The following is a 23,973-nucleotide window of genomic DNA, read 5'->3' on the forward strand; positions in this document are numbered from 1 at the left end:
AAGAAAATCCAACGGCTCTTTAATTACAAAACTTCCCAATCCTCGAAACAGCTTTATGCTACTTAATGACAATAATAAAAAAAAAAAACTGTAGCCGTTTTCTATCCCAGAGCAAGCGTTGGTAAGGGTGAGCGACGCCCTGGGGCCCTGGGAAGTGCGAGCAGGAGTCGATGGGGCTGGGCTGGCTGCAGGTGTCGCGCGCCCCCTGCTGGCCACCCCGCCCAGCGCGGTCACAGTGGCCGAAGAAGCGAAAGCGAAAGCGAGAGCCAGTTCGCCGTGGCTTGGAAAGCGTCGCCAGCGCTCAGAAGGGGGAAAGCAAGTACAGACTGCGCGCGAGCACTTAAGAGGTCGGTCCTCACCACTTAATGCAACGACCTCCGGAGCTGCCGTGCCGGGGCCGCCACTGGTGAGTTCGTGCGGGTGGGAGCGTGGAGCGCTAACAGGGACCACCCCAACCTGCCACCCCCTCCGCGCTCCCTGCTTCCCGTCCCTGGGGACAGCGGGTAGTGCCAGGGAGGAGACCGCCTGGCGGGGCGGGGGGCGGGGAGGAGAGTCCTAGGAAGTTTCTTAAAGGATGTGGCTCCAGATGGTCAGCCTCCCCAGCTCTCTCTGACAGGCAGAACGCCTTCTGTCCCAGGAGGGACGTGCTGATGAGCAGGGGGTCCAGGGGATCTTTACTGGTAGGTTTGGATGAAATGAAAATCCGATGGACAGGTTGGGCGGAGTGGGAGTGAGGACAAGGATTGGGCTCCGCCTCTATAATTTTCCACTTTTGACCCGCAGATAACACCATGCGGCTCCTGGACCTGAGACCCTGGGCCTCCCTGCTGTTGGTGGACCTGGCCTTACTCTGGCTGCTTCAGGGCACTCTGGGGGCTCTGCTTCCCCGAGGGCTTCTAGGCCTGTGGCTGGAGGGGACCCTGCGACTGGGAGGGCTCTGGTGGCTGCTAATGCTGGGAGGGCTTCTGGGGCATGTGGGAACACTGCTGCCCCTACTCTGCCTGGGGACCCCCCTGTTTCTGTCCCTGAGGGCACTGGTGATGGGGCCCTTGAGTGCTCCCCCAGTCAGAGCAGCTTCAGCCCCTTGGAGCTGGCTGCTGGTGGGGTATGGGGCTGCAGGGCTCAGCTATGCAGTGTGGGCCATGCTGAGCCCCCAAGAGAGGGACCAGGGCCAGGAGAACAGCAAAGCCTTGATGTGGAGGCTGCTGAAGCTCTCCAGGCCAGACCTGCCTTTCCTCTCTGCCGCCTTCTTCTTCCTCATAGTTGCTGTGTTGGGTGAGTTAGGACAGGGTGTTGTAAACTGGAGGTGGGAGGAGGCCCTGGTCCCAGCACATTCACCTGTTCTGCTTCCTGCCTCTTTCAGGTGAGACGTTTATCCCTTACTATTCTGGTCGTGTGATTGACATTCTGGGAGGTGATTTTGACCCCGACGCCTTCGGCAGTGCCATCTTTTTCATGTGTCTCTTTTCCGTTGGGAGGTAGGTCATGGGTGATTGGGCCCCTTTGCTAGTCCCAAATCTTCACAGGGGCCTTCACTTCCTAACTCTGTTTTCAGATCCTTTGTGCAGCAAGCACAGAACATTTAAACTAAACTATGCATGGATTTGTTTATTCACTCTTCTATTTCATGCATCTGTTCACCCATTCCTTCATTCACTGTTTTTACCCAACATCTTCGAAGTCTAAATGACATTAGTATAGATACATGTGTGAGTGAGGGTGGTACAAAAGGAGGGTGGGTGTCAAATGGACGGTCTCTCGGTCACCTCTCAACGTTTTCATCACCATGAAAAATTCCATGTGTCTTTTCTGTCTTCTACCTCCCACCCTAAGTTTGTTTCCAAAATTATCCTGTTGTTGGGGTGGGCGTGTTTCTCTCTCCTGACCCTTTTCCCTAACTCATCTTGCCAATCTTGAAGAACTTACTCTGGGGCTTATCACTTCTTTCCAGCAGCTTTATTCTTTGCACTTCATTTGCCTGTCCCTCTTTTTAGACATACCCAGGAGTCTGCTGTCTACAAAAAACTAACTGCTTGATAGGGTGGAGACTGGGAGGCAGGTACCTGGGCTGCAAAATTTAAGGAGGCTTCACTCTCTGGGGTGTGCAGGTGACTCCCTTGCCACAGCCTATGCCAGCCCGCTTTGTGAGACTGGCACCTTCTTTTGTGGTTGTACTTCGTTTAGAAAGTCTCAAGAACCAGTTCTTCATTATGCCTGCATCCGATCTTTGCTGAAATCAGTTACTCAGAAGTGAATTTCTTACTGATCAAGCCACTGCTTTAAAAAAAAAAAAAAGTCAGTCCTCAGGTCTCTTTGTTTCTTTAGCATTTGGCATTAATCTCTTATTATTGATCTCTTTCTTCAGTGAGCTTTTATGAAGTTGCTTTCTTCTTCCCAATCCATTCTACCTCTTCTGGAGACGTTTCCTCTTCTGGGCCCTTAAATATGGCCTTTCCTTGACTCAGTTCTTTGATTTTTAAGAACATATTTACTTTTGGGTTCACTCAGTTCATCTCTGTGGGTGACATCCAGATCCATATTTCCATGCCCAGCTCCAGCCTTGTAATCCAGCTGCCTGATTGACATTTCCATCAGGTGACCCATCCACATCCCACACTCCACATACCCAGAGCTCTGAATGCGTCTCCTTCCCTCCTGGTCTCCCTGGAGGTGGTTCCCCCTTCTTATTCCCATGAAAGCATTCGTATCCTTAAGTATCAGCATGCAGATGCCTTTCTCACAGTCAAACACTAGCCCTGTCATTTCCTACTTTCAAATGTTTCTCCTATGGCTCCTTTCTCTAAATTCTCACTGCAATCACCACAGTCCAAACCCTAGTCATTTTATGTTTGACTATGCCAACAGCCTTCCAAACACAGTAATTTGTATTGGAAGTCTATATTTTGTAATATACCCATTTTCTATGCTTTCACACTGTCAACTTAAGTTTTATCAGAAAAATTTGCTTGATCTAAGAGGAATTCCTAACTGCAGGGACAATAGAGATGGGAAGCAGCATGATTCTAGGGCTTCAGAGAATGGGAGGGTGGGGAGTTCATTACTGCAGTTCCCACAATAAAGAATCTGGGACTAGGAAGTAGGATTCTGGAGGCAGGGAGGAAAGAGACCAGGACAGAGTGGAAGGCTGGGTGGGCAGCATCGAGGGAGGTCAGGTCAGAAGTAAGCCATAGGCTATTTCTTTTCACAACACCTTTGCATTTCTATTATGTTCAGCATAGTAACCCCCAAATACCGTACTTGTTATGATTTTGTCCCTCACCTAGCTCACCATGTCTCCTTCTTCTTCCTGTTTATTTCTGTCCCTCTTGTCTTCCTGTCTCTCTTACTTGTTTCTCTTCTGCCTCTCATGGTATATTTTCCCCAACTTTGTATTTCTTTGCATTCCATGCTTTCTCCTCTGCTTCTCTCTCTCCTTCCTTTCTTCCCTGCCTCTCTCTCCCCTTCATCCTCTGGCCCCTCCCTACCTTTCAGCTCACTGTCTTCAGGCTGTCGAGGAAGCTGCTTTCTCATAACCATGTCCAGAATCAACCTGCGCATCCGGGAGCGACTTTTCTCCTCCCTGCTGCGCCAGGACCTCGGTTTCTTCCAGGAGACTAAGACAGGTGGGGCCTGGAGTCCAGGTCTGGGCTTCCCCTGGACATCCCTTGACCTGCAGTTGCCCTCCCCTGCCAGGGCCTGGAGCTGCTTTGCCCTCTTTTGGGGCAGGGTGGCAAGGCAGCCTCTCCTAGGCTTCCTGCAAGTGAGGGAGGGTGTTAAGAGGAGGGCCTGTATCAGAAGGCCAGGTCAGGAGGGAGTCCCTGGGGGTCTTCCGCTACACACGTGGTTTCCTCACCTGTTCTGTCCTCCCCAGGGGAGCTGACTTCAAGGCTGAATTCGGATACCAAACTAATGAGTTGCTGGCTTCCTTTGAATGCCAACGTGCTGTTGCGAAGCCTGGTGAAAGTGGTGGGACTGTATACCTTCATGCTCAACCTGTCACCTCGACTCACCCTCCTTTCCCTGCTCAAGTTGCCTCTTATAATATCCACTGAGAAAGTGTACAGTGTCCGCCAGCAGGTATGTGTGGATGTCAGGGAATCCCCAGGGAAGGATAAAGCTTTCCTAGAGGTCTTCTCAGCCTTTAAAAGCAGCAATTCGGACAGGCTTCAGAAGGTCCCTGAACCCTTGGACTTTATGTAAATGTGTGTGTGTGGAGGGGGGTAGGGGGTGTTTGAAAGGAGGGAGTTGTGGGGGGAGGGAGGGAGAGCACATTTTTCTGGGGAGAGGATAACCTCATCAGATTCTCCAGAGTCTGTACATACTTTCCTCAAAGAATTAAAATGCTGTCTTCCAGCGTTTTAGGTAGAGGGTTTCCCCCTAATTTCAGCAGAAGGAATTTAGATGGAGTGTGGAGAGAGTAGAACAGGCAGTCAGGAAGTCCGAGTCTGAATGTCAGCTCCACTTTCTCTCTCTCTTTTAAAAAAATTGTGGCAAAATATAGACAACATAAAATTTACCACTTTAATGCCATTCACTGGCATTAGAACATCCACATTTGTTGTGTAACCATCACCACCATCTATCTCCAGAACTTTTTTATCTTCTCAGACTGAAACCCAGTACCTATTAAACAGTAACTCCCTGTTTGCCCCTCCCCCCAGCCCCTGGCAACCACCATTCTACTTTGTGTCTCTGTGAATTTGATGACTTTAGGTATCTAAGTGAGATGGTACAGTATTTGTCTTTTTTGCGACTGGCTTATTTCACTTGGCTTAAGTCTTCAAGGTTCATTCATGTTGTACATGTATCAGGATGTTCTAACTTTTCAAGGCTGAATAATATTCCATGCTGAAGGGACCAGATTTTGTTTATCCTTTTATCTGTTAATGGACACTTGGGTTGCTTCCATGTTTTGGCTATTGTGAATAATGCTGCTGTGAACATGGGTGTGCAAATATCTGTTGGAGTCTCTGCTTTCAATGCTTTTGACTCTATACCCAGCAGTAGAATTGCTGGATTGGATGGCAATTCTCTTATTTTTAATTTTTTGAAGAGCCAACATATTGCTCTCCACAGCAGCTATATCATTTTACATTCCCACCTGTAATGCACAACGGTTTTCTTTTTTTAAAAATTACATCTGTAGTACTTATAAATTTTATAATTGGAATCCTTTGGGCCACCTTCATCCACCTTCATCCCCCTCCCCCTCCCACTCCCCACTGCTGGTAACCACAAATCTGAAGTCTTTGTCTGTGAGTTTGTTTTATCTTTTACTTCCTACATATACAATGAGATCATATCGTTTTTCTTTCTGTTTAACTAATTTCACTTAGCATAATACCCTCAAAGTAGGGTTTCCTTCTTTTTTATGGCTGAGTAAAATTCTGATGTGTACACACACACACACACACACACACACACACCACTTTTTAAAAAAAATAATAGCCACCCTAATACTGATGGTTGTGAGGTAATAGCTCAGTATGGGTTGCATTTCCCTAATTAGTGATGTTAAGCACCTTTTCATGTACTTCTTGGCTATTTTTATATCTTTTTTTGAGTAATGTCTATTCAAGTCCTTTGTTCGTTTTTAAATTGGGTTGTGTTTTAATTGTTGAGTTGTAGGAGTTCTTTATATATTCTGGGCATAAACCCTTTACCAGATATATGATTTGCAACTGTTTTCTCCCATACTGTGGGTTTCCTTTGGACTCTGTTGATGAAGTCCTTTGATGAACAAAAGTTTTAAATTTTGATGAAATTCAGTTTATCTGTTTTTTTCTTTTTTTGCCTCTACTTCTAATGTCATATCCAAGAACTCATTGCCAAATCTAGTGTCAGAAAATTATTCCTCTGTGTTTTCTTCTTAGAGTTTTATGGCTTTAACTCTGTTTTAGGTCTTTTAGGGCCACACTGTGTGGCACTGAGAGCTCAGTAATATTTTGTTGCCTCCCTCCTTCCCTTTCATTATCCCTCTGGAAAGAAATGTAAGGAAGAGGGGAAGAGTACAGTTTGACATTTGTAGGTAGATTTGGGGAGCATCCCAGGGGCTGGAAGGAGACATGGGGATCTGCTGCCTTCGGCTGAATCACCCCCTCTGTCGCCGGCCCCACCTTTCCAGGCAGTGCTTCTGGAGATCCAGGATGCAGTGGCGAAAGCAGGGCAGGTGGTGCAGGAGGCAGTTGGAGGGCTGCAGACTGTGCGTAGCTTTGGGGCCGAGGAGCAAGAGGTCTGTCGCTATAAAGAGGCTCTTGAAAAACACCGGCAGCTGTGCTGGCGTCGAGACCTGGAACGTGCCCTTTACGTACTCCTACAGAGGGTGAGAAGGCCAAGGGGCTGGGGCAGAGGACAGGGATGGCACGGGGAAAGCATTGGGGAGCCCGTAGCTGTTCCGTGGCTGCTGGGGTGCTAGGAGGGGAAAGGATGGGGACTTTTTCAGCCTCGCCTTTCTCTCCCCGCCCAGATGCTGAACTTGGCGCTGCAGGTGCTGATGCTGAGCTGCGGATTGCAGCAGGTCCTGGCCGGGGACCTCACCCGCGGTGGACTGCTCTCCTTCCTGCTCTTCCAGGAGAACGTGGGCTCCTACGTGTGTGTGAGTCAGGGGCCCGTGCTTGCTTTTTATCTGCCCCCCTGTCCTTCTCTTTGGCCTCAGGGCCTCGGGCTTTATTTGTTCTCCTTGAACATACAATACAAAGCAAAGCAAAACCCAACTCATTGTGTCAGGGAGAATTTCACATATATGCAAGGAAAAAAAAAAGGACAAATTGTAACGAACCCCATGTGCCCATCACCTGCTTTAACAGTGATCAACTCATGGCTGATCTTGCTTCACCTGTCCCCCTACCCATATTATTTTGAAGCAAATCCAAGGTATAGTTTCATCGGTAAACATTTCAGTATCTCTAAAATATCAACGTTAAAAAATAGAACCACAAAGTCATTAATGCCTAAAAAATTAACAATGATTCCTAAAATTCTTCAAATACAGTCAGTGGTCAAATTCCCACTTGAAGTATAAATGTATGTGTTGCACCTCATACATATCTGTGGTGGCATCAGTCATTGATGCTCAATTCCCTGATCCATTAAATTATTAGGGATTGAAAAACACTACCATTCCTTCATTTATAAGCTGAAATACATCTATCAAGGGGACTTTCCCTCATGTGCTATTTGGTTACTGGGTGGCACCTTCTGATTAGGAAAGACAGGATGAACATTTAGTTATTTCCCTATATTGACCTGTTTCCAAAAATAGCTACTTCAGCTTGGGCTTTATTTTATAATTTTCATAGATATTTGTGTAACATCTTTCGCGTATGGAGCAGCTGGGCTAGGCACTGGGCGGGGGGCACTACAAAGACGAGGTGGGAGCAGTACCTGCTTTTAAAGAGGTCACTGTCCAATCAGGCAAGGCAAAGCTGTGATTGACAGGTCTGGGCAGAGAAGTAATGCTGCGTGGGAGGAGGAAGAACGTCTCCTTACAAGTGGACCACTGCGGTTATGGTGCCGCTTTTACATTCCATCTCAACGGCACCTTTGAAGGTGGCTGAGGGGAGAAGGTGGCTGGGGTGGAAGGAGGAGCTGGTTTCTGGTTTCTGGTGGCGCTGTGTGTGATTAGCTGGGCCTCTGTTCCTGTTTTCCAGACCCTGGTATACATGTGTGGGGATATGCTGAGCAATGTGGGGGCTGCTGAAAAGGTCTTTCGCTACCTGGACCGACAGCCAAACCTGCCTCCACCCGGAACCCGGGCCCCTCCCGCCCTGCAGGGGCTTGTGGAGTTCCAGGATGTCTCCTTTGCATATCCCAGTCGTCCTGACCAGCCTGTGCTCAAGGTGCCTGAAAGAGGCCACCGGAGGAAAGTGGCCCCCTCGCCCCCTGCGGCTTGTGTGTGACCATGTCGTGGCCTCTGAGGAGCTGGTCTTACTCCGATAGGAAGAGAAGCGGAGGGCTCCTGAGGGAGAAGAGGCAGCCCCTAGCTCTTCCCTGGCTTTTTCAGGGGCTGTCGTTCACCCTGTGTCCGGGTCAGGTGACTGCACTGGTGGGACCCAATGGGTCTGGGAAGAGCACAGTGGCTGCCCTGCTGCAGAATCTGTACCAGCCCACCGGGGGGCAGCTGTTGCTCGACGGGGAGCCCATCGCCCAGTACGAACACCACTACCTGCACCGACAGGTGGGCGGGGAGGAAGAGGGGCAGGAGATGGGGGCGAAGAACCGAGTACGGAGGGAGCGCCGGCGGTGGTGGGGACAACACAGGAGTCCATTCTGGGGGAGGAAAATGAGGAGGAAGGGGAACCCCTGGGGGCTCCCACAGCCCCTGCTCGCATTCCTCTGCGCAGGTGGCCCTGGTCGGGCAGGAGCCTGTGCTGTTTTCGGGTTCTGTGAGGGACAACATCGCTTACGGGCTGAAGAACTGCAGTGATGACAAGGTGATGGCTGCCGCCCGGGCTGCCAGCGCTGAGGAGTTTATCAACGACATGCAGCATGGCCTGGATACAGGTACGCTCCGACCAAAGAGAAACGAGCTTATTCTTGCGGTTGACGGTTGTGGCCCGTGGCTCCCCATCTGCTGTTCCTGTGCCCGGTCCTCGGCCCGCTCTCCCTCCTTCCCCAACACCAGTCCTCCCTGCGGCCGCGCCTCCGCACACCAGACCTTCCCTCCTAACCGCTACTGCTGGGAATCCCAGTCGTGCGCTTGTTCCTGCTCCTGGCTGGTATGTTGTGTGGTCACTTGTGTGAGGAAAGGGGTTTCTCGGTTTCTTCAGATGTAGGGGAGAAAGGGAACCAGCTGGCTGTGGGACAGAAACAACGGCTGGCCATTGCCCGGGCCCTCGTGAGGGACCCGCGCGTCCTCATACTGGATGAAGCCACCAGCGCCCTGGACGTGCAGTGCGAGCAAGCGGTGAGCGCTGGGGTGGGAGGCAGCGGACCGCGGGACGGAGGGGTCACGTAGGGAGGATCGGCCTGTGCAGGATGGGGGTGGGGGTGTGGGACGACACGTGGCCCGCTAGTGGGAAGAGTGCCTCTTTAGGCGTGGGGAGTGGAATGGAGAATGCGGCAGTGTGGGCGCTGCCGGATTCCTCCACGGCTCCTTTCCAGCCGCAATGACACAGCCGAGCCGGGAGGGCGCTGCTACCGGCGTCTTCCTCTCTCCTTCCTCCTGTTTCTGCCTCCTTTACCCTAAACCCCACGAGATGGCGCCCAGTGGGATGTGGTGTCGCTCGCGTTCTAACCTCTCTGAGGCGTTATGGTCCTTCCCCTTCAGCTGCAGGACTGGAAATCCCGCGGGGACCGCACAGTGCTGGTGATCGCTCACAGGCTGCAAACCGTTCAGAGCGCTGACCAGATCCTGGTGCTCCGGCAGGGGGCGCTGCTGCAGCACGCCCAGCTCCTGCAGGGGCAGGACCCCTATTGCCGCCTGGTGCAGCAGCTGCAGGACTGAGGCCCCGGGGACCTGCGCCCATCCCACGGCCATCTGCATTGCCCGGGGGAGCTCCTGCTTCCAGGGTCCCTGGGGCTGTGGCCCTGGGTGGTTGTTTCTGGGGCTGGGGACCTGAAGGAGTGACCACGTGTGCTTTCATCCCGCAACCAGGTGGAGGTGCTGAGCTCCAGAACTTTCTCTCCATGATGAACAGATCTTTGCCTGGGGCTGAGTACGGTATTGCGACACAATAAATATATTTTTAAATATTTTCTTTGTTATTTAAATAGCACACATTCATGGAAAAGTAAAAACAACCTCCGGTTTCATTTCCAGAGGTCATCATGATTACTTTCGCTGGTCATCATTCAGTCTTTTATCTGTTCTTTGAGATACATTATATGACATACATATTCGTGAGGTGGTCTTTCCGTACTCTTCCCCGTTCCCACTAGTGTCTGATATTTTTGGGGAAGCTAGGGTATGGAGGGGCAGAGCACAGATCCCTAATTAATAGTGTTAATAAAACATTGATAATAGCTACCATTCATAGAGTTTCAATATGAGTAGGAACCATGTTAAGTATTTTAAATGTATTATCAGTTTTAGTCCTTATCCTCCACCCGGGACTGGGGAGAGGTGGAGGTGATGCAAGAGGCAGAGACAGTGAAGGAATACGAAAGCCACAGAGGTAGATGTGATTCCAGCACTCGACCTGCCACCGTGAGAGTAAAGGTTTGTTATTATCCCCATTTTATAGATGAGGAAACTGAATCTAAAGGAGACTAAATAACTATCCCACGGTTACCAGTGGTGGAATTGATTGTATCCAGGCTTGACCCCGAGTCCACAATCTCAACCAATAAATTATATTATATCTTGGGTTCATCACCTCTAATTCATAATCAGATCAAATAAAGCTGTTTGCCTTCTGGCTCTGATTAGCCCTGAATCTATTATCTTCCCTCTAGCCTTGTTACAGGGTTCATTCATAGACTTAGATAATCTCATCTCCAAAGAGGTCTCCCTACAGTTGGTTTGTTTATTCTAGCCATTCTTCATAACATCATTTTTCTTTCTAGAAGGCACATAGGATGATGTTACTTCTCTAAAATCCTTCACATGCCAATTGTCTTGCCCGAAGGGAATTGTGCATGGTCACATTCATTCTGGATTCGGTGAGACCAAATAACCACGGGACATCAGGGGTAAAAGGATTATACCAAGCTTTACTCTCACGGTGGCAGGTCGAGTGCTGGAATCACATCTGCCTCTGCGGCTTTCGTATTCCTTCACTGTCTCTGCCTCTGGCATCACCTCCACCTCTCCCCAGTCTCGGGGACGGGCCCACTCCTATGGGGAGAAAACCACCTCAGTCCGTTGGGGGACACCTGAATTCCTTCTCATCTACAATAGCCAATCCACTGTTTCCACTGCCTCGCGGGCAGTCTGTTTTTCTAAGGGGTCTCCCACCTTGCGGAGGGCCTCTATCTCTTTCTGCTCAGATCTTCCTCAGAGCACAGTTTTCCAGTCAGGTAGTCTCACTCTTTTCTGTTGCACTGAACTTCAGCCACAACGAACTTTCCACCTTCTAATGCCTTTATATCTTTGTCTAGGGTGTTTTCTTGCCATTCCCTGCACCACCCTCCCCCGATTTTCCTCAAGTTCTTCAAGACTTAACACAGGGGCGGTCTTCCAGGAAGCCTTCCCTGTCTCAGACTGGAGAAAGTGTCTTTTCTATGTTCTCCTATTGCTCCTGGGACTTACCTCTTTCACAGCCCTTACTAAACTCTAAACCCCATAACACATTTGTCCTTCCCTTAGACCATGAGCTCCTGCGGAGAGGGCCACATATTTTAGTAAGCTTTGTTTTGACTGCCTGGCACAGGCTCCATTCATAGGAGACAATAAGTAAATGTCTATTGGATAAATGAATAAGTCTCCTTCCTCCACTCTCCTCATCCTCAATCCTCCCTACACACTCCAGCCACTGAAAATTCAAAGCTGTATGCTGGTTATGGGGAAGGACTTAGCTTTGAAGGTGCCTCTTCTAGGAAAGAGAAACTTTCACATTCCCAGTAACAGCAGGTACTTCCCAGCAATAGCAATGCACTCGCCAGAGCTTCTGTTTTGGATTTTTTTCTGCCTGGCAACTGTTGGGAGCAGGGTCGAGTGAGAGCAGGGAGTTCCTTAGGCAGGTGAGTCTCACCCTGCTGCCGCCCTGCTGCCGCCCTGCTGCTCCACACCGATTTATGTCTTAATTGTCACTGAGGGTGAATCATGCATTTGTTGGGAGAGAAGTCTGGCCTGATTCCTTCCTCTCCCCATCTAATGTCCCTTCTCTATTTATAAAATGGGAATAATAATTCCTGTGCTCCCAACCTTATGGAAACTCATGGAAGAAGAGGATGTGTTAAACTTCTTTGATATCCTCAGTGTCATTATACCCATAGACTCATAATACTTTAAACCTGGAAGGCATCTTAAAGATCATGTAGCAGTAAAATTTTTCTCTACAGAAAGGGAGATTGGCTTGAAATGTCATGGCTAATCAATCGCACAGTGCGAGAGCTGGGAAGAAAACTTAGGTATCCCAATGGGAAGTACAGAAAGATGAGGCATCTTTAGGATCTTAATGTCCTGAAAATTTGTTGTCTCAGGGGAGTTCCCAGGTCAGCCTTATGTCAGGGACAGAAAAATGTTCACTGACTGTCAAAGTATTCAACCTAGACAGACAAATCCTTACAAGTGGGTTCTGTCTGGGAACCACAGATATTAGTAATTCTGGTTGTCCCAATGTTCTAGTTCTTTCCATTCTCCCCTCCTGTCCCCTGCACCATCCCTGCCCTTTAATCTCTCCTTCCTCTTGTCACTCACCTTCAATATCTTTTCCACTCAGCCATGTTTTACTCTGTCCAAAGGAGGATGTGCATGGAGAAAGGGAAACCTTAGGCAACTCTCATAAATTTCTTTGAAGCCCCACACAGCATTCCATGCCGTCTGCCCTAAATAATGTGGAAGTAACATTGAATTTCAAGTCCTTTATTTCCCATCCAAGGGGTGTAGCCACTTGCAGTCCACATGGCAGTGTGAATCAAGAGTTGCAAGAGTGGAGTTGTCAGCATTTGGGGGAAAGGACTAAGGAATAAGGAAAACAAAGATCTCTGGTTTTGGTGCTAGGTGGAAGGAGCTGTTGGATTGAGTCTTATTGCCATCTAGTGGTCCTTGGAAGTACTGGATTTGAACCTAGAGTTTTAGGGTTTTTGAATTACAATAATTTTAATGACAAAAATCATTCATTGAGTGCTTACTATGTGGTAACTGTTGTGCTAAATATTGACATATCTTCTTTATCTTCAAGACAATCCCATGTGGCAGGTACTACTGCCCTAATTCTAAGAATGAGAAAATGGAAGCTTAAAAACATTTACTAACTTGCCTGGGTCACACAGGTAGGAAAAGGTGGACTCTGCCAGATTTACAACAAAACTCGTCCAAAGAGTTGTTTATACTCCCTGTTTCCACTTACCCTCCTACTATTCTCTTTTTAAAACACACAGTTTTTGAATAAACAATGTGTTAATGTGGCTTCAAGTTCAATAGGCACAACAAGGTATACAGAAGAAATCCTCACTCCCATCCTTCCCCACAGTTTGGCAATATCCCTGACATAGGCAATCCATACTCTGAGCTTTATGTTTATCCTTTCAAAAAATTTAATGTATGTTTAATAAAAAATGTATATATTCCTGTTCTCTATTTTTGCAGGTAGCAGCTCTCTAAATTCACTCTTCAGAACTTTACTTTTTAAAAATGTAAAGACTTTGACTTTTAAGAATATATGACTAATAGAGTATACTATTTTATTTTGTATAGCATACTGTTTCATTGAGCATGTCTCCTCTTGGTGGATAGTAAGATTATTGGAAGTCTTTGGCTATTAGTAGGCAATGTCAATTAGTAGACACTGTAATACACATGTGCAAGAACACCAATAAGTTAAAATCCTAAAGAGGGCATTGCTGAGCCCAAGTCTATACACATTATTAATACTGATAGATATTGCAGAATTGCCTACTTACAGGTGGTATTAATGCACAGTTCCATCAGCAATAGATGAGTTTCTCTCTTTCCCTACATTCTCACCAACACAAAGTGTTGTCAATTTTTTAGATTTTTGCCAATCTTACAGATAAAAAGTGCTATCGTATTGTAGTTGTCATTTTCTTTTTGTTTTTTTACACTTAAGTAAGAAAGATACAGAACCCAGAAAGACAAATTGGGATACAAGAAGCAAAGACAAGAAACACACACACACCAACAACACAAATCTGTCCAAAATACTGATAAATCAGTAAGAGGAATTAAAAATGACTATGAAAATCACTAAGTTATTATTATTAAAATTAAGAATATGATGGAACAATCACAAATAAAATGAGAATGAGGCAGTTAAAGTATTCTAAAATTTTGTTTGGAGGGAGGGTAGAGATACTGATTAATTTAGAATGTTTCCAAGTTCAGTAGTCATAGTAAAAATGTAGGGGTAACTCTAACTAACATCAGTAGAATTTGAAACCTCCTAAACCAGTAGGGGGAAATTAAAGAATACTTTAAAGTTTATTAAGTTTAAATGAGTAAAAGAAAAAAAAAAACAAAAGAAAAATACATAGAAAATACAATATATTGTAATAGAAATAAATCCAGATAACTTAGTAATCACAATAAATGTAAATAGCTTAAATTTGGAGTTAAGAAAAAGGTTTTCAGATTGGGTTAATAATTTAGTAGTCCCCATTGTCCACAGGGGATATGTTCCAAGACCCCCAGTGGATGCCTGAAACCACAGGTAGTAATGAACCCTATATATACTGTTTGTTTTCCTATACATACATACCTATGATAAAGCTTAATTTATAAATTAGAGATAATAAGAGATTAAAACTATAAATAATAATAAAATGGAACAATTATAACAATATACTGCAATAAAAGTTATGTGAATGTGGTCTTTCTCCCTCTCAAAATACCTTATTGTACTGTACTCATCCTTCTTGTGACAATGTGAGATGATGAAATACCTATATGATGAGATGTAATGAGGTGAATGACACAGTGTTAGGTTACTACTGACCTTCTGATGATACATCAGAAGGAGGATCATCTGATTCTGGACTGTGGTTGACCATGAGTATCTGATACCGTGGGAAGCAAAACTATAGATAAGGGAGGAGCTACTGCATCACAAAAGCTAGTCATATGCCCATCACATGAGTTATGAAGAAAACCTACAGGTATGAAAAGGTTAAAACCAAAGCATTCAATAAGGTACTCAAAACTAACACCAACAAAAGACAGCTTGTGCAGTTATATTTATACCTAAAAATAAAGCCTAAGATCAGAGGCATTAATAGAGACAAAGATGATCATTGCATAATAACAAGAAGTCACCATGAGCATTATAATAATGCTAAACCAGTCTGTACCTAGCAACAAAGCCACAAAATATGTAAGAGAATATAGACAGAGTTACAAGAAGAAATTGATAAATAGAAACATTTCTCAGTAATTGCAGATTAAGTAGAGAAATGTGTAAGGATATAGAATAAGCTTGCTGATGGCCTTTTCTGTAGTATCTGGGAGTCTAAAGATATCTCTTAAAGTAGATACATCAAATAGTTGTATTTAGAATTTATGTAAGAGTACAAAGGTAAACACAAAGAGAATGGGAAAAGGGAGAAGGTATAAGCTAGTTTTATGATGTGCAAGCAGAAAACTAATAGGAAGTATCTAAAGAGAATTAATTGTATTATATAAAAATAAAATTATCAAGACAATCCTGAAACATACACCTTCCTAAGCATCTGAAAAAGTACAATTAAAAAAACCCACCAAAAGACACAGTCCAAGATTTTAAAAAAGAAATACTCATATAAACAGCATATTTAACATAAAACAGTAATATTATTTATAAATTAAACATTACCACTGAATCTGTTTGCCAAATTAACTGTAAATGGGCTTAGCGCTTATAAAAATATTTTTAGGTTAGGTAAAAGAGAAACTCTTGGCAATATACAAAGACATGCCTAAAATAAAATGACTCAGAAAGCTTCTTTCATTTATTCAACAAATAAAATAATGGGCAAAGGCATAACAAGACAATGCAAACAGAAAGGAAGTAGGGGTCACAATCTTATTATTTAAGCAGATGCAATTCAGGCCAAAAAATTGAATGAGACAAGAGGGCACTTTATAATGTAAAGTGTAAAATTCATAACGGACACATGAGAACTTCATTTAAATTATAAATAGCATATAAACAACTCTCATGAAGTAGAAATTAAGGGAGATGCAGAGAAAGTATATTAGTAGTTGGTGATTTTAACTTGCTTCTCAGGATTAGACAGATCAAGTGGGCAAAAATTAAGTATCAATACAAAAGATATAGTATTATAAAAAATTAGATATTATGGACCTGTATTAAACTTTCTTCATTGAAAATAGAGAGCACATCTTTTCAAATGCCAAGAAAACTTTGATGAAAATGCACCACATATTATGGCACATGCCAAGTTCCCAAAAGTAGGAACAATATAGATACTATTCTCTGACCGTAATGGAACAAACCATATAATAAGAAAATCAAAAAAGATAAATGCTCCTCCACATGGAAACTTAAAAATACTGTCTCTTTCTTGTCCAGAGGAAAAAAGGTTACTGAAAAATTTCTAGAAAAATAATCATTAAAAATCACATATCAAAACTTGTGAGATATAGCTAAAGCTCAGAGGAGGATTCATGGTCTTGATTACTTTTATCAGTGAAAGGAAAGAATGCAGCTAAGTGAATTAGGTGAAAAGAACATCAAAATCAATAAAATGAAAGCAGGAACAGCTAAGTAAAAGAGCAGAAATTAGTAAGAAAATGGAAAAACAGTGCATTAATTCAAAAGCTTTACAATTCTTCAATAAAATAAATAACTGAGAAAACTAATCAAGAAGACAAGTAGAGAAGTTGCAAGTAAAGAAAGTAAATGATGACAAAATTAATTCAGGAACAGAGGAAAAATAAAGTACTTTGTTCAATTTTATGGAAATAAGCTTGATAACTTAGATTAAATGAATAATTCTTTGTGCAGTAGAATATCTATATAGAATAATCTCCATAAATGAAATAGAGAAAATTTTAAACTCCAGGTCCAGATATTTAGGGCCATGTAATAAAGAAAAAGAAAGATAATTCCAATCCTAATTAAATGGCTCAATAGCATCAAATGCATTCCTTTAATGAAGTAAGTGTAATACTGATGTTAAACTATGACAATGAACAAAAAATAAAAACTATGGGTAAATTTACTTATTATTATTGATGCAAAAATTTTACAAAAATATTGCAAAAAGAAACTAGCACAGATCAAAAAAACCCCAATCAGAATCAAGTCGAGTTTGTTCTAGAAAACCTTTTTGAGGTTCATAATTATAATTTCAGTGGGTATTTCTTAGGAATAATGAGTTCACATTAACAAATTAGCAGAACAAAAGATCACCAACATTCCAGAATTAGACAATAGACAAAACCATCAGGATTGACTTTTTTTACTCTGTCATGATTTCCTAGGAGAATAAATTATTCTGATTGGGCCAAATTCCAGTGCAGGGCTTGTTTGCTAAGAATGGGGGTTACAGTTCATTAAAAGGTTGCATTTCACCTTTCTTTTCTGAATCCTATTTTGCCATTTTGATCCAATCATCTTTCTTCTTCCTGCATTATTACTCATATGCTTGGGAGTTCTTAATCCTTCCCGGTTGCAGTTGGCTAGTGGTACAAGTGGGAGTTAGGAAGGAATATGAAATCTTGCTTGAGGGTCTCATGCTTCAGAGAGGCTTGCCATAAAACCCTCTATTGGGCTATTAGGGAGTTGACCATCTATTCATAGAGTAAGCCTTTGATTTACAATCTGATATTACTACTTATGGGTAGAGCTTTACCAAGTGCCTCTCAGCATATTGGTAAGACATATCAATCAAAGTATGTTTTCTCTTAGGCAAGTGAAGGATTAAAAAAAATTCTATTTACTTCTTTATTCAATGGAGTAGAGTGCAAATATTTACTTACTGTGGATAATCTGAAATTTTTAAGGGATTCAGGTAAACTTTTGTTTTACTGTTTATCTCCTTTCTTTTGTCCACTTGTACTCAGTATTTCTATTTCTAAAATTCTCTGCTTGTTAGTTCACTTATGTAAAACATCCACTTTATCACAAACTCTTTCTCGATTGGCTTATCTTGTGTGCCCAAACATTAATTTCCTTTGTCCTGACTTTACAGTGCATGGTTTCCCTGTCACTCCATGTAGGTTATACGTTTCTTGAGGACAAGGAACATGTTAGTCTCATGATTGCATGCCCATAATATTGGGTGTGGATGGCTCTATGCTAAATAAATGATGCATTTATCACTTTGGTGAAAAAGGAAACTTCTCTCCATAGTTGTCAAATACATTTTCTTCCAGCTCCTTTTTAGCTGAAGATCTTGCCTTGTCCAAAAAGTGAGTCCACTGAAGCCATACAACTGGAACGTCCTCATCCCCCTTTCTCCAAATCTCCCTGTTCTCATTCTTGCATCTGAAGAAGTTTCTTTTTATTGCTGAGTCTGACAATCTCTCTCATTCTTTGGATTCCAGTAAGTGTTTTGTGTGTAATTTATCTTTTCTTCTTTTTTATCTTTAATTTCTTCTATCTACATATGTCTTCTGCTTGACTCAGAAACTTGTTAAGGTCTTTCATATCTTAAAGTGACTTTCCCATAGTGGTGCTTTTCTCTCAAATGAGAGTCCCTTGTTTTCATTTCCAAAATTCTTGATGGACTGTTTACATCTGCTGCCTTCATTTCTAATTCACTTTACTCTTTTGAAATATAGCTTCTACCTTTAATGTTCTAGGTCCCATTGAAGGTTATTGGTGCCCACTAATTTTAAAACACAGTAAAACTTTCTTATATTTCATCCTCTTGAATGTTTTTGCAGCACTTTATTATTTTAAGAATCCTCTCTCCATGTTTTTTGGTGGCTTTCTCTCAGTTGACAGGAAATCATACTCTCCAGGTTATTTTCAGTCTCTTCTGTTTCTTCTCTGATGGTCCCTTCACTAACTCCTTTTGAGGTGTATGATTAGAGTGCTATCTACTTTCTTCTTTTTCACACATTCTCTGTTGGCAATGTCAGCACCCCCATAGGAAGGGAGAACTATTGGTTAGAACAGGCCAGGGACATTGCTAGATGAGGATAGATAGCCGAATAAAGAATAAACAATCTGTCTAGTTCTTCTAGGACCGCACACTATGGAGAGGTTTTCTATTCTTCTTTTTCTCTCAGCTCATTTCCCACATAGCTAAACTACTGTCAGTGATTCTCCAGGTAGACAGTTCTTGAGTGGCTTAACACAACTCTGTGAACGTATTCTACCCAGCAACTAATGATACAAAAGTCTTTTATCTTGACTGGTTATCTTTGTGAGGTCTTTCCAGTCCTGGGGAGGATAGAAAGGTATTTATACTCTTAATGAATATTTTTGACTGAGTTAACAAGCCCCATTCTGAAGAAGCTAACCATTTCACTGTCTCATTTTTTTTTTCCTTCCAGAATGGGTTCCGGGTGGGCTCCTTGGGTGTTGATTCTGTTAGTGGATCTAATCAGGCTGGGTTCCTCCATGGGCCGAGGCAGAGTCTCTCCAGGTAAGAACAGCATGGTTTTTCTCAGGGGTGTATGCCAGCACTGGCACGGGGAGGAAGGGCTTTCCCCCTAGGTCCGGTTTGCAGACCAGACTGGAACTGGCTTTTGGCTTCAAAGGGAGTGTTCTTCCTTTTGAAGACGGAAAGCATTGAAAAGTGTTCCTTCCCTCTTTACTACACACAGTGGACTGCTGGGAAAAAGGACTTCCTGTACCAGAGCCACAGATTCAAGAAGTAGGGAGGCAAAGAGGGGGAAACATTTTGTCTTGTTTAGCGTTCTTCTTGTATCAATATCACCATCAAAAACTGCAGAAAATGGATGCGGCCTGAAAATAGCTGTCATTTGTCAGTCAGAACTTCACTCTGATGGTTGTGACTGTTTCTGTATTTATCCAATTGGGCTACATGTGGACAAAAGGAATTGGAAACAAAGGTTGCTTCTTTTGGCATTATTAGGCCCCAGTTTTGAGACATAACAGAAGTTGAATGATTTATCCCTGTCCTCGGGTTACTGGGTACGTGTATTTACTGCTGCTATTTTTCTAGCTGGGAAGATAGTCTATGTAGATGTGAAGCAGTTTTACACCATGCAAGCATATCTATCTACAGAAAACAGGATATAACGTGCTAGAAACAGAGCCTGTTTGAATGTCAAAGTCCCCTTAATACAAAAGAGGAACAAACCCGTGGGGAGGGTGGGTGGGGGAAGATCATTGCTCTTAGAGAATAGAAACCTCTCTGAGCTTATAATGTCCATTAAACACCCTAAATAGAAAAGCAGTGAGCCCGGATCTTAAATTGACATAGATCTGACTATCATACTTTTTTCCTGACTTAGACTGTAAGAAGGAATAGCAAATGGGAGGTTAGAGCCTCTTTGGAAACTAGCTACTGAGTGACAGCTGAGTAGGGATGACATGACTCAGGAAGAACACTGCCATCCTTATGCTCAGCTCAGTGGCTCCTGGGGGAGGCCTCTGAGCTTAGAAATGAAAGCAAATTTAAGATCAGTAACAACTATCCTTCAAGTCTCAGCTTAAATGCTATTTTTTCAGGGAAGTCTTTTCTGACCAACCCAATTATAACCCATCTGAATTTCCTTTTATTATTGTTCTCAAGTGCACAGACGTGAGTTAATCTTATCCAGTGAGTTCACAGCACATTGTAGTCATTTGTCAGTAGGACTCTCTCTTCCCTTCCCTTGTCTCCATTCTCTCTCCCTCCTTGCCGTAGATTTCCATTCTAATGCATCCGGTATGTCTGCAAGTATGATAGTGGCCTTTAATATGTGGCATTGTTTTTCTGTGTGTATTTAAAAATTTTAATAAATGTCATTATGCATTGAATCACATTCTGTTTCTTTTCTTACGTAACACTGTGCTTTTGAGCTCTACCTCAGTGTCTTCACCAGTGGAAAGCAGGTCAGGGAGGGTAAGTGTTTCTACATAAAACTACTGGATACAGAACTGGAACTCGAATCAACTGAGACATAACCCAGGGCCATTTACCAATTTGTCTCTTAAAATTTTCCAGATCTTTAAATCTAAGACAGATTTCATTGTGTCTTAGTCCATTCAGGCTTCTATAACCAACACAGATGGGTGGCTTATAAACCACAGAAATGTATTTCTCCCAGTCCTAGAGTCTGGGAAGTCCAAGATCAGGGTGTCAGCGTGGTGGTGTTCTTGTGAAGGCTCTCTCCTGATTCTCAGCTGGCACTTTCTCCCTGTGTCCCCAATGGTAGAAGGGCTGGGGACTTCTCTGGAGCCTCTATTATATGAGCATTAATCCCACTCATGAGGGCTCCATTATCAAGACCTAAGCACCTCCCCAAAGCACCTCTTACTAATAGGATTACCGTTAGCGGTTAGAATTTCAGCATATGAACTGGGAGCACAAACATCAGACCATAGCACTGTGTGCTCTACAAATGAGAATCATACTTTTTCTTATTTATGAGGACTGATTAAGTAACTGGAATATTAAATTACTTTGGAGAACATGAGTGGATTAATGAAGAACATTGTATGAAAATATATAGCTCAAACTAATTGCTAGTAAAATTAGTAAGGTACTTTGAAAGTAGAAAATTGTAGCAAACAATGGAAGTGGTTTCCTTTGATTCCACCTTCGGTGGCAATGTTTAATATAAAAGCCACCAAAGAAGGTTTAAACTAATCTTATTACTTCCTATCACCATGTTGTTGCAGCTACTAGAGTTGTAGGCATAGTGCCAATGATGTTGATGATGATAACCTTCAAGCCACAGACCAATTTTATTTTGCCCAACTCCAAGAAAGGCATTGAGGTCGTTACCTCATCAGAGCCAACAGAGGGGATGAGGTCTCTGAGTAAGAGTGCAAAGGAAAAGGTCCAGAAGGAAATTCTTGGGGCAAACACAGTGAGTGGAAGGCAGAAGGGGAATTAATGTCACTCCTAATGTGTACCTACTCTGCATTTCTTTGCCTCTCCTCCATCACTCCTTTGCTTTGCTCCAGAAGGAATGTATGGAATGAATCTGGTTTGGGCAATAATGCTACAGAATTATTCCATACGGGGATGGATCCTTTTGATTTGATCATACAGGAAGTTAACACCTTGGGCTTCTGAAATCTTAGCTTGGAGAAATCTAGCTCAGTATCTGGCAGAACTCAAACAGTCTGTAACTATTTGTTGAATGAATGTCTATGACTTTGAGACTCTGGCCTGCTTCTTTGGGTCACATGTCTCTTGTTTGGCTGGCCTGGCAGGATGACCTCAAGCTTCTTTCTACTGCTAAGAGGAACCAGAGTGGGGCCCCAGGGAGAAGAGGCTACTTTGACCTATTTATTGAGGTCAGAAAGCCTCCTCTCAAATCCATGTGGTCTGGCTTAATTTACAAGGAAGGCATGGGTTTCCCAAAGGTTGGGACTGGCTCACAGTCTTATTTATTTTTTCCAGAAGATTTTGTGATTCAGGCAAAGGCTGACTGTTACTTCACCAATGGGACTGAACAAGGTGCAGTTTGTGGTGCAATTCATTTTTAACTTGGAGGAGTATGCACGTTTTGACAGCAGTGTGGGAATGTTTGTGGCATTGACGGAGCTGGGGAAGCCTGATGCCGAGTTGTGGAACAACCAGTCAGATATATTGGAGAGGAGCAGAGCTTCTGTGGATGCCCTCTGCAGGCATAACTACCAGCTGGGTGCCCCCTTCACTGTGGGGAGAAAAGGTGAGGTGGACTGGGAGGCCTGGTGAGGTTCAGGAATCTTCCACATGTGGGCCAGGGCTCTTCCTTACTTAGGCAATTTTCTGCTTCAGGAAGCAGGAAAAATGGGTTATGAGCTGGGAGTCTGTATATATGTTCTTGCCCCAATTGTGACTCATGCTCCTTGCAGGTCAGGTCACTGTGGCCTTGGTTCCAGACCCCCAAGGTTCTCAGAGGCTCTCAAGTAGAAGGCTAATTGTAGGAGAGTCTGATAAGGTCTTAGTCCTCCTTAGGGTCATCGACATACCCAGTTACTGAGTCTTGGGGTCTGAGAGTTCCCCATATTTCCAGTTCCTCATGGGTGACCTGGGAAAGAGATTAGGGGCAGAGGTAGTCCCTAAAGAAACCCTAGTCCTGCCTTAGTGGTTTTCTTTCACGATGCCTCATTTTCCTCTCCCTTCCCAGTACAACCAGAGGTGACTGTGTATCCCAAGACGACCCCATCCCTGCAGCACCGCAAGCTGCTGCTCTGCTCTGCAATGGGTTTCTATCCAGGAGACGTCACCATCAGGTGGCTCCGGAATGGGCAGGAGGAGAGCCCTGGAGTCATGTCCCCTGGCCTTGTCAGGAATGGAGACTGGACCTTTCAGACAGTGGTGATGCTGGAAATGACGCTTGAACTCCGAGATGTCTACACCTGTGTTGTTGACCATCCCAGCCTGCTGAGCCCTATTTCTGTGGAGTGGAGTGAGAACCAGCTTCTTGTAGTGTCTGGGCCTGAGTCAGGGTCATACTGACTCAATATGGGACCTGGGTTCCCTCTGCATTCGTCTTTTCACAGCATTAATCCTCTTTTCCTGCTGTGCTGAGGAAGTCAGAGAAATTGGAGTCCTTGGGTTATGGGGGGAGAAAATATGGCAGGCATCTATTCTTGTATCTTCTAAGAAATAAGGAGGTCTAATCTCTTTGTCACTTTCGACTTTGGGAACTAGTGTCCTCCAATACTTTAGTCTCAGTATTTAGGGTCATTCTTATGGGCTGTAAGAATCACTAACAGAAACTCCATGGGTGTAAACCTTGGCTTCAAAGAACCATTTCTTAATTTATTCCTTCTCTAGCATTGGATTTGGGTTCCAGTACAGACTCTGGGATTTCAAGAAAGTACAGCAAATATTGAGAACTTTCTTACTAACTTTAAGACCTGTTTCCCATAGGAGCTCAGTCTGAACGTTCTTGGGAAAAGATGCTAAGTGGAGCTGCAGCCTTCCTGCTTGGGCTGATCTTCCTTCGGGTGGGACTCGTCCTCTGTGCCAGGGCTCAGACAGGTAACGAGCCTCTCAGGAGCACACTGCCGCCTGTCCATGGCTTCCCCCACTTCCCACTTTTCCTAATGTCAAAGACGTGAGGCGGAAGGTTCACTGTACTTCTCAGGGATCACTGAAATAGTTTTTCTGAAGCTAGAAACATTCCGGGGGTCAGAGGAGATGGAGCTCCGATCATGCAGGTCATCTCCCACCCCTCAGGATACTCACAACATTTGGTCCCAACTGGGGCATTCTACTTCTTGCCTCTCTTTCATTCCAGGATATGTGGAGACTCAGTTGTCTAGGGACAAGGTAATGTCTTCTTCC

The 23,973-nt window shown here is 44.1% G+C and overlaps 2 protein-coding genes across 4 annotated transcripts; both read left to right on the plus strand.

The window, feature by feature from the left end:
- Positions 1 to 230: 230 nt before the first annotated feature.
- On the plus strand, positions 231 to 9,693 carry TAP2 (transporter 2, ATP binding cassette subfamily B member). 3 transcript variants are annotated; one of them, XM_037005162.2, is made up of 13 exons: positions 246 to 406; positions 604 to 680; positions 784 to 1,275; positions 1,364 to 1,478; positions 3,493 to 3,623; positions 3,872 to 4,077; positions 6,125 to 6,322; positions 6,467 to 6,595; positions 7,650 to 7,838; positions 8,003 to 8,176; positions 8,343 to 8,502; positions 8,769 to 8,905; positions 9,269 to 9,693. In XM_037005162.2, exons 3-13 carry the CDS (start codon positions 792 to 794, stop codon positions 9,443 to 9,445), a joined length of 2,100 nt encoding a protein of 699 aa, XP_036861057.2. In that variant the 5' UTR covers positions 246 to 406; positions 604 to 680; positions 784 to 791; the 3' UTR covers positions 9,446 to 9,693. The 3 variants fall into 3 exon arrangements, with proteins under 3 accessions (XP_036861055.2, XP_036861057.2, XP_036861056.2); XM_037005161.2 differs by having other exon boundaries at positions 617 to 680; XM_037005160.2 differs by lacking the exon at positions 604 to 680 and having other exon boundaries at positions 231 to 406.
- A 9,327-nt stretch (positions 9,694 to 19,020) lies between these two features.
- On the plus strand, positions 19,021 to 23,708 carry LOC108384190 (HLA class II histocompatibility antigen, DO beta chain). The gene is given in 4 exon segments (XM_073224398.1): positions 19,021 to 19,158; positions 22,096 to 22,148; positions 22,150 to 22,366; positions 22,808 to 23,708. Coding segments are annotated over 4 exon segments (693 nt in total). The 5' UTR covers positions 19,021 to 19,067; the 3' UTR covers positions 23,140 to 23,708.
- The last annotated feature ends 265 nt before the right edge of the window (positions 23,709 to 23,973 follow it).

Source organism: Manis javanica, chromosome 16 (genome assembly GCF_040802235.1).
Source record: "Manis javanica isolate MJ-LG chromosome 16, MJ_LKY, whole genome shotgun sequence".
Classification (NCBI taxonomy): Eukaryota; Metazoa; Chordata; class Mammalia; order Pholidota; family Manidae; genus Manis; species Manis javanica.

What these genes read in the sequence shown, in the direction of transcription:
- TAP2 (XM_037005160.2), top strand. Translation starts at nt 792, where the DNA reads ATGCGGCTCCTGGACCTGAGACCCTGGGCCTCCCTGCTGTTGGTGGAC. An exon ending in TGTCTCTTTTCCGTTGGGAG is followed by an intron (nt 1,479 to 3,492) that starts GTAGGTCATGGG and finishes CCTACCTTTCAG; the next exon opens with CTCACTGTCTTCAGGCTGTC. An exon ending in ACGTGCAGTGCGAGCAAGCG is followed by an intron (nt 8,906 to 9,268) that starts GTGAGCGCTGGG and finishes CTTCCCCTTCAG; the next exon opens with CTGCAGGACTGGAAATCCCG.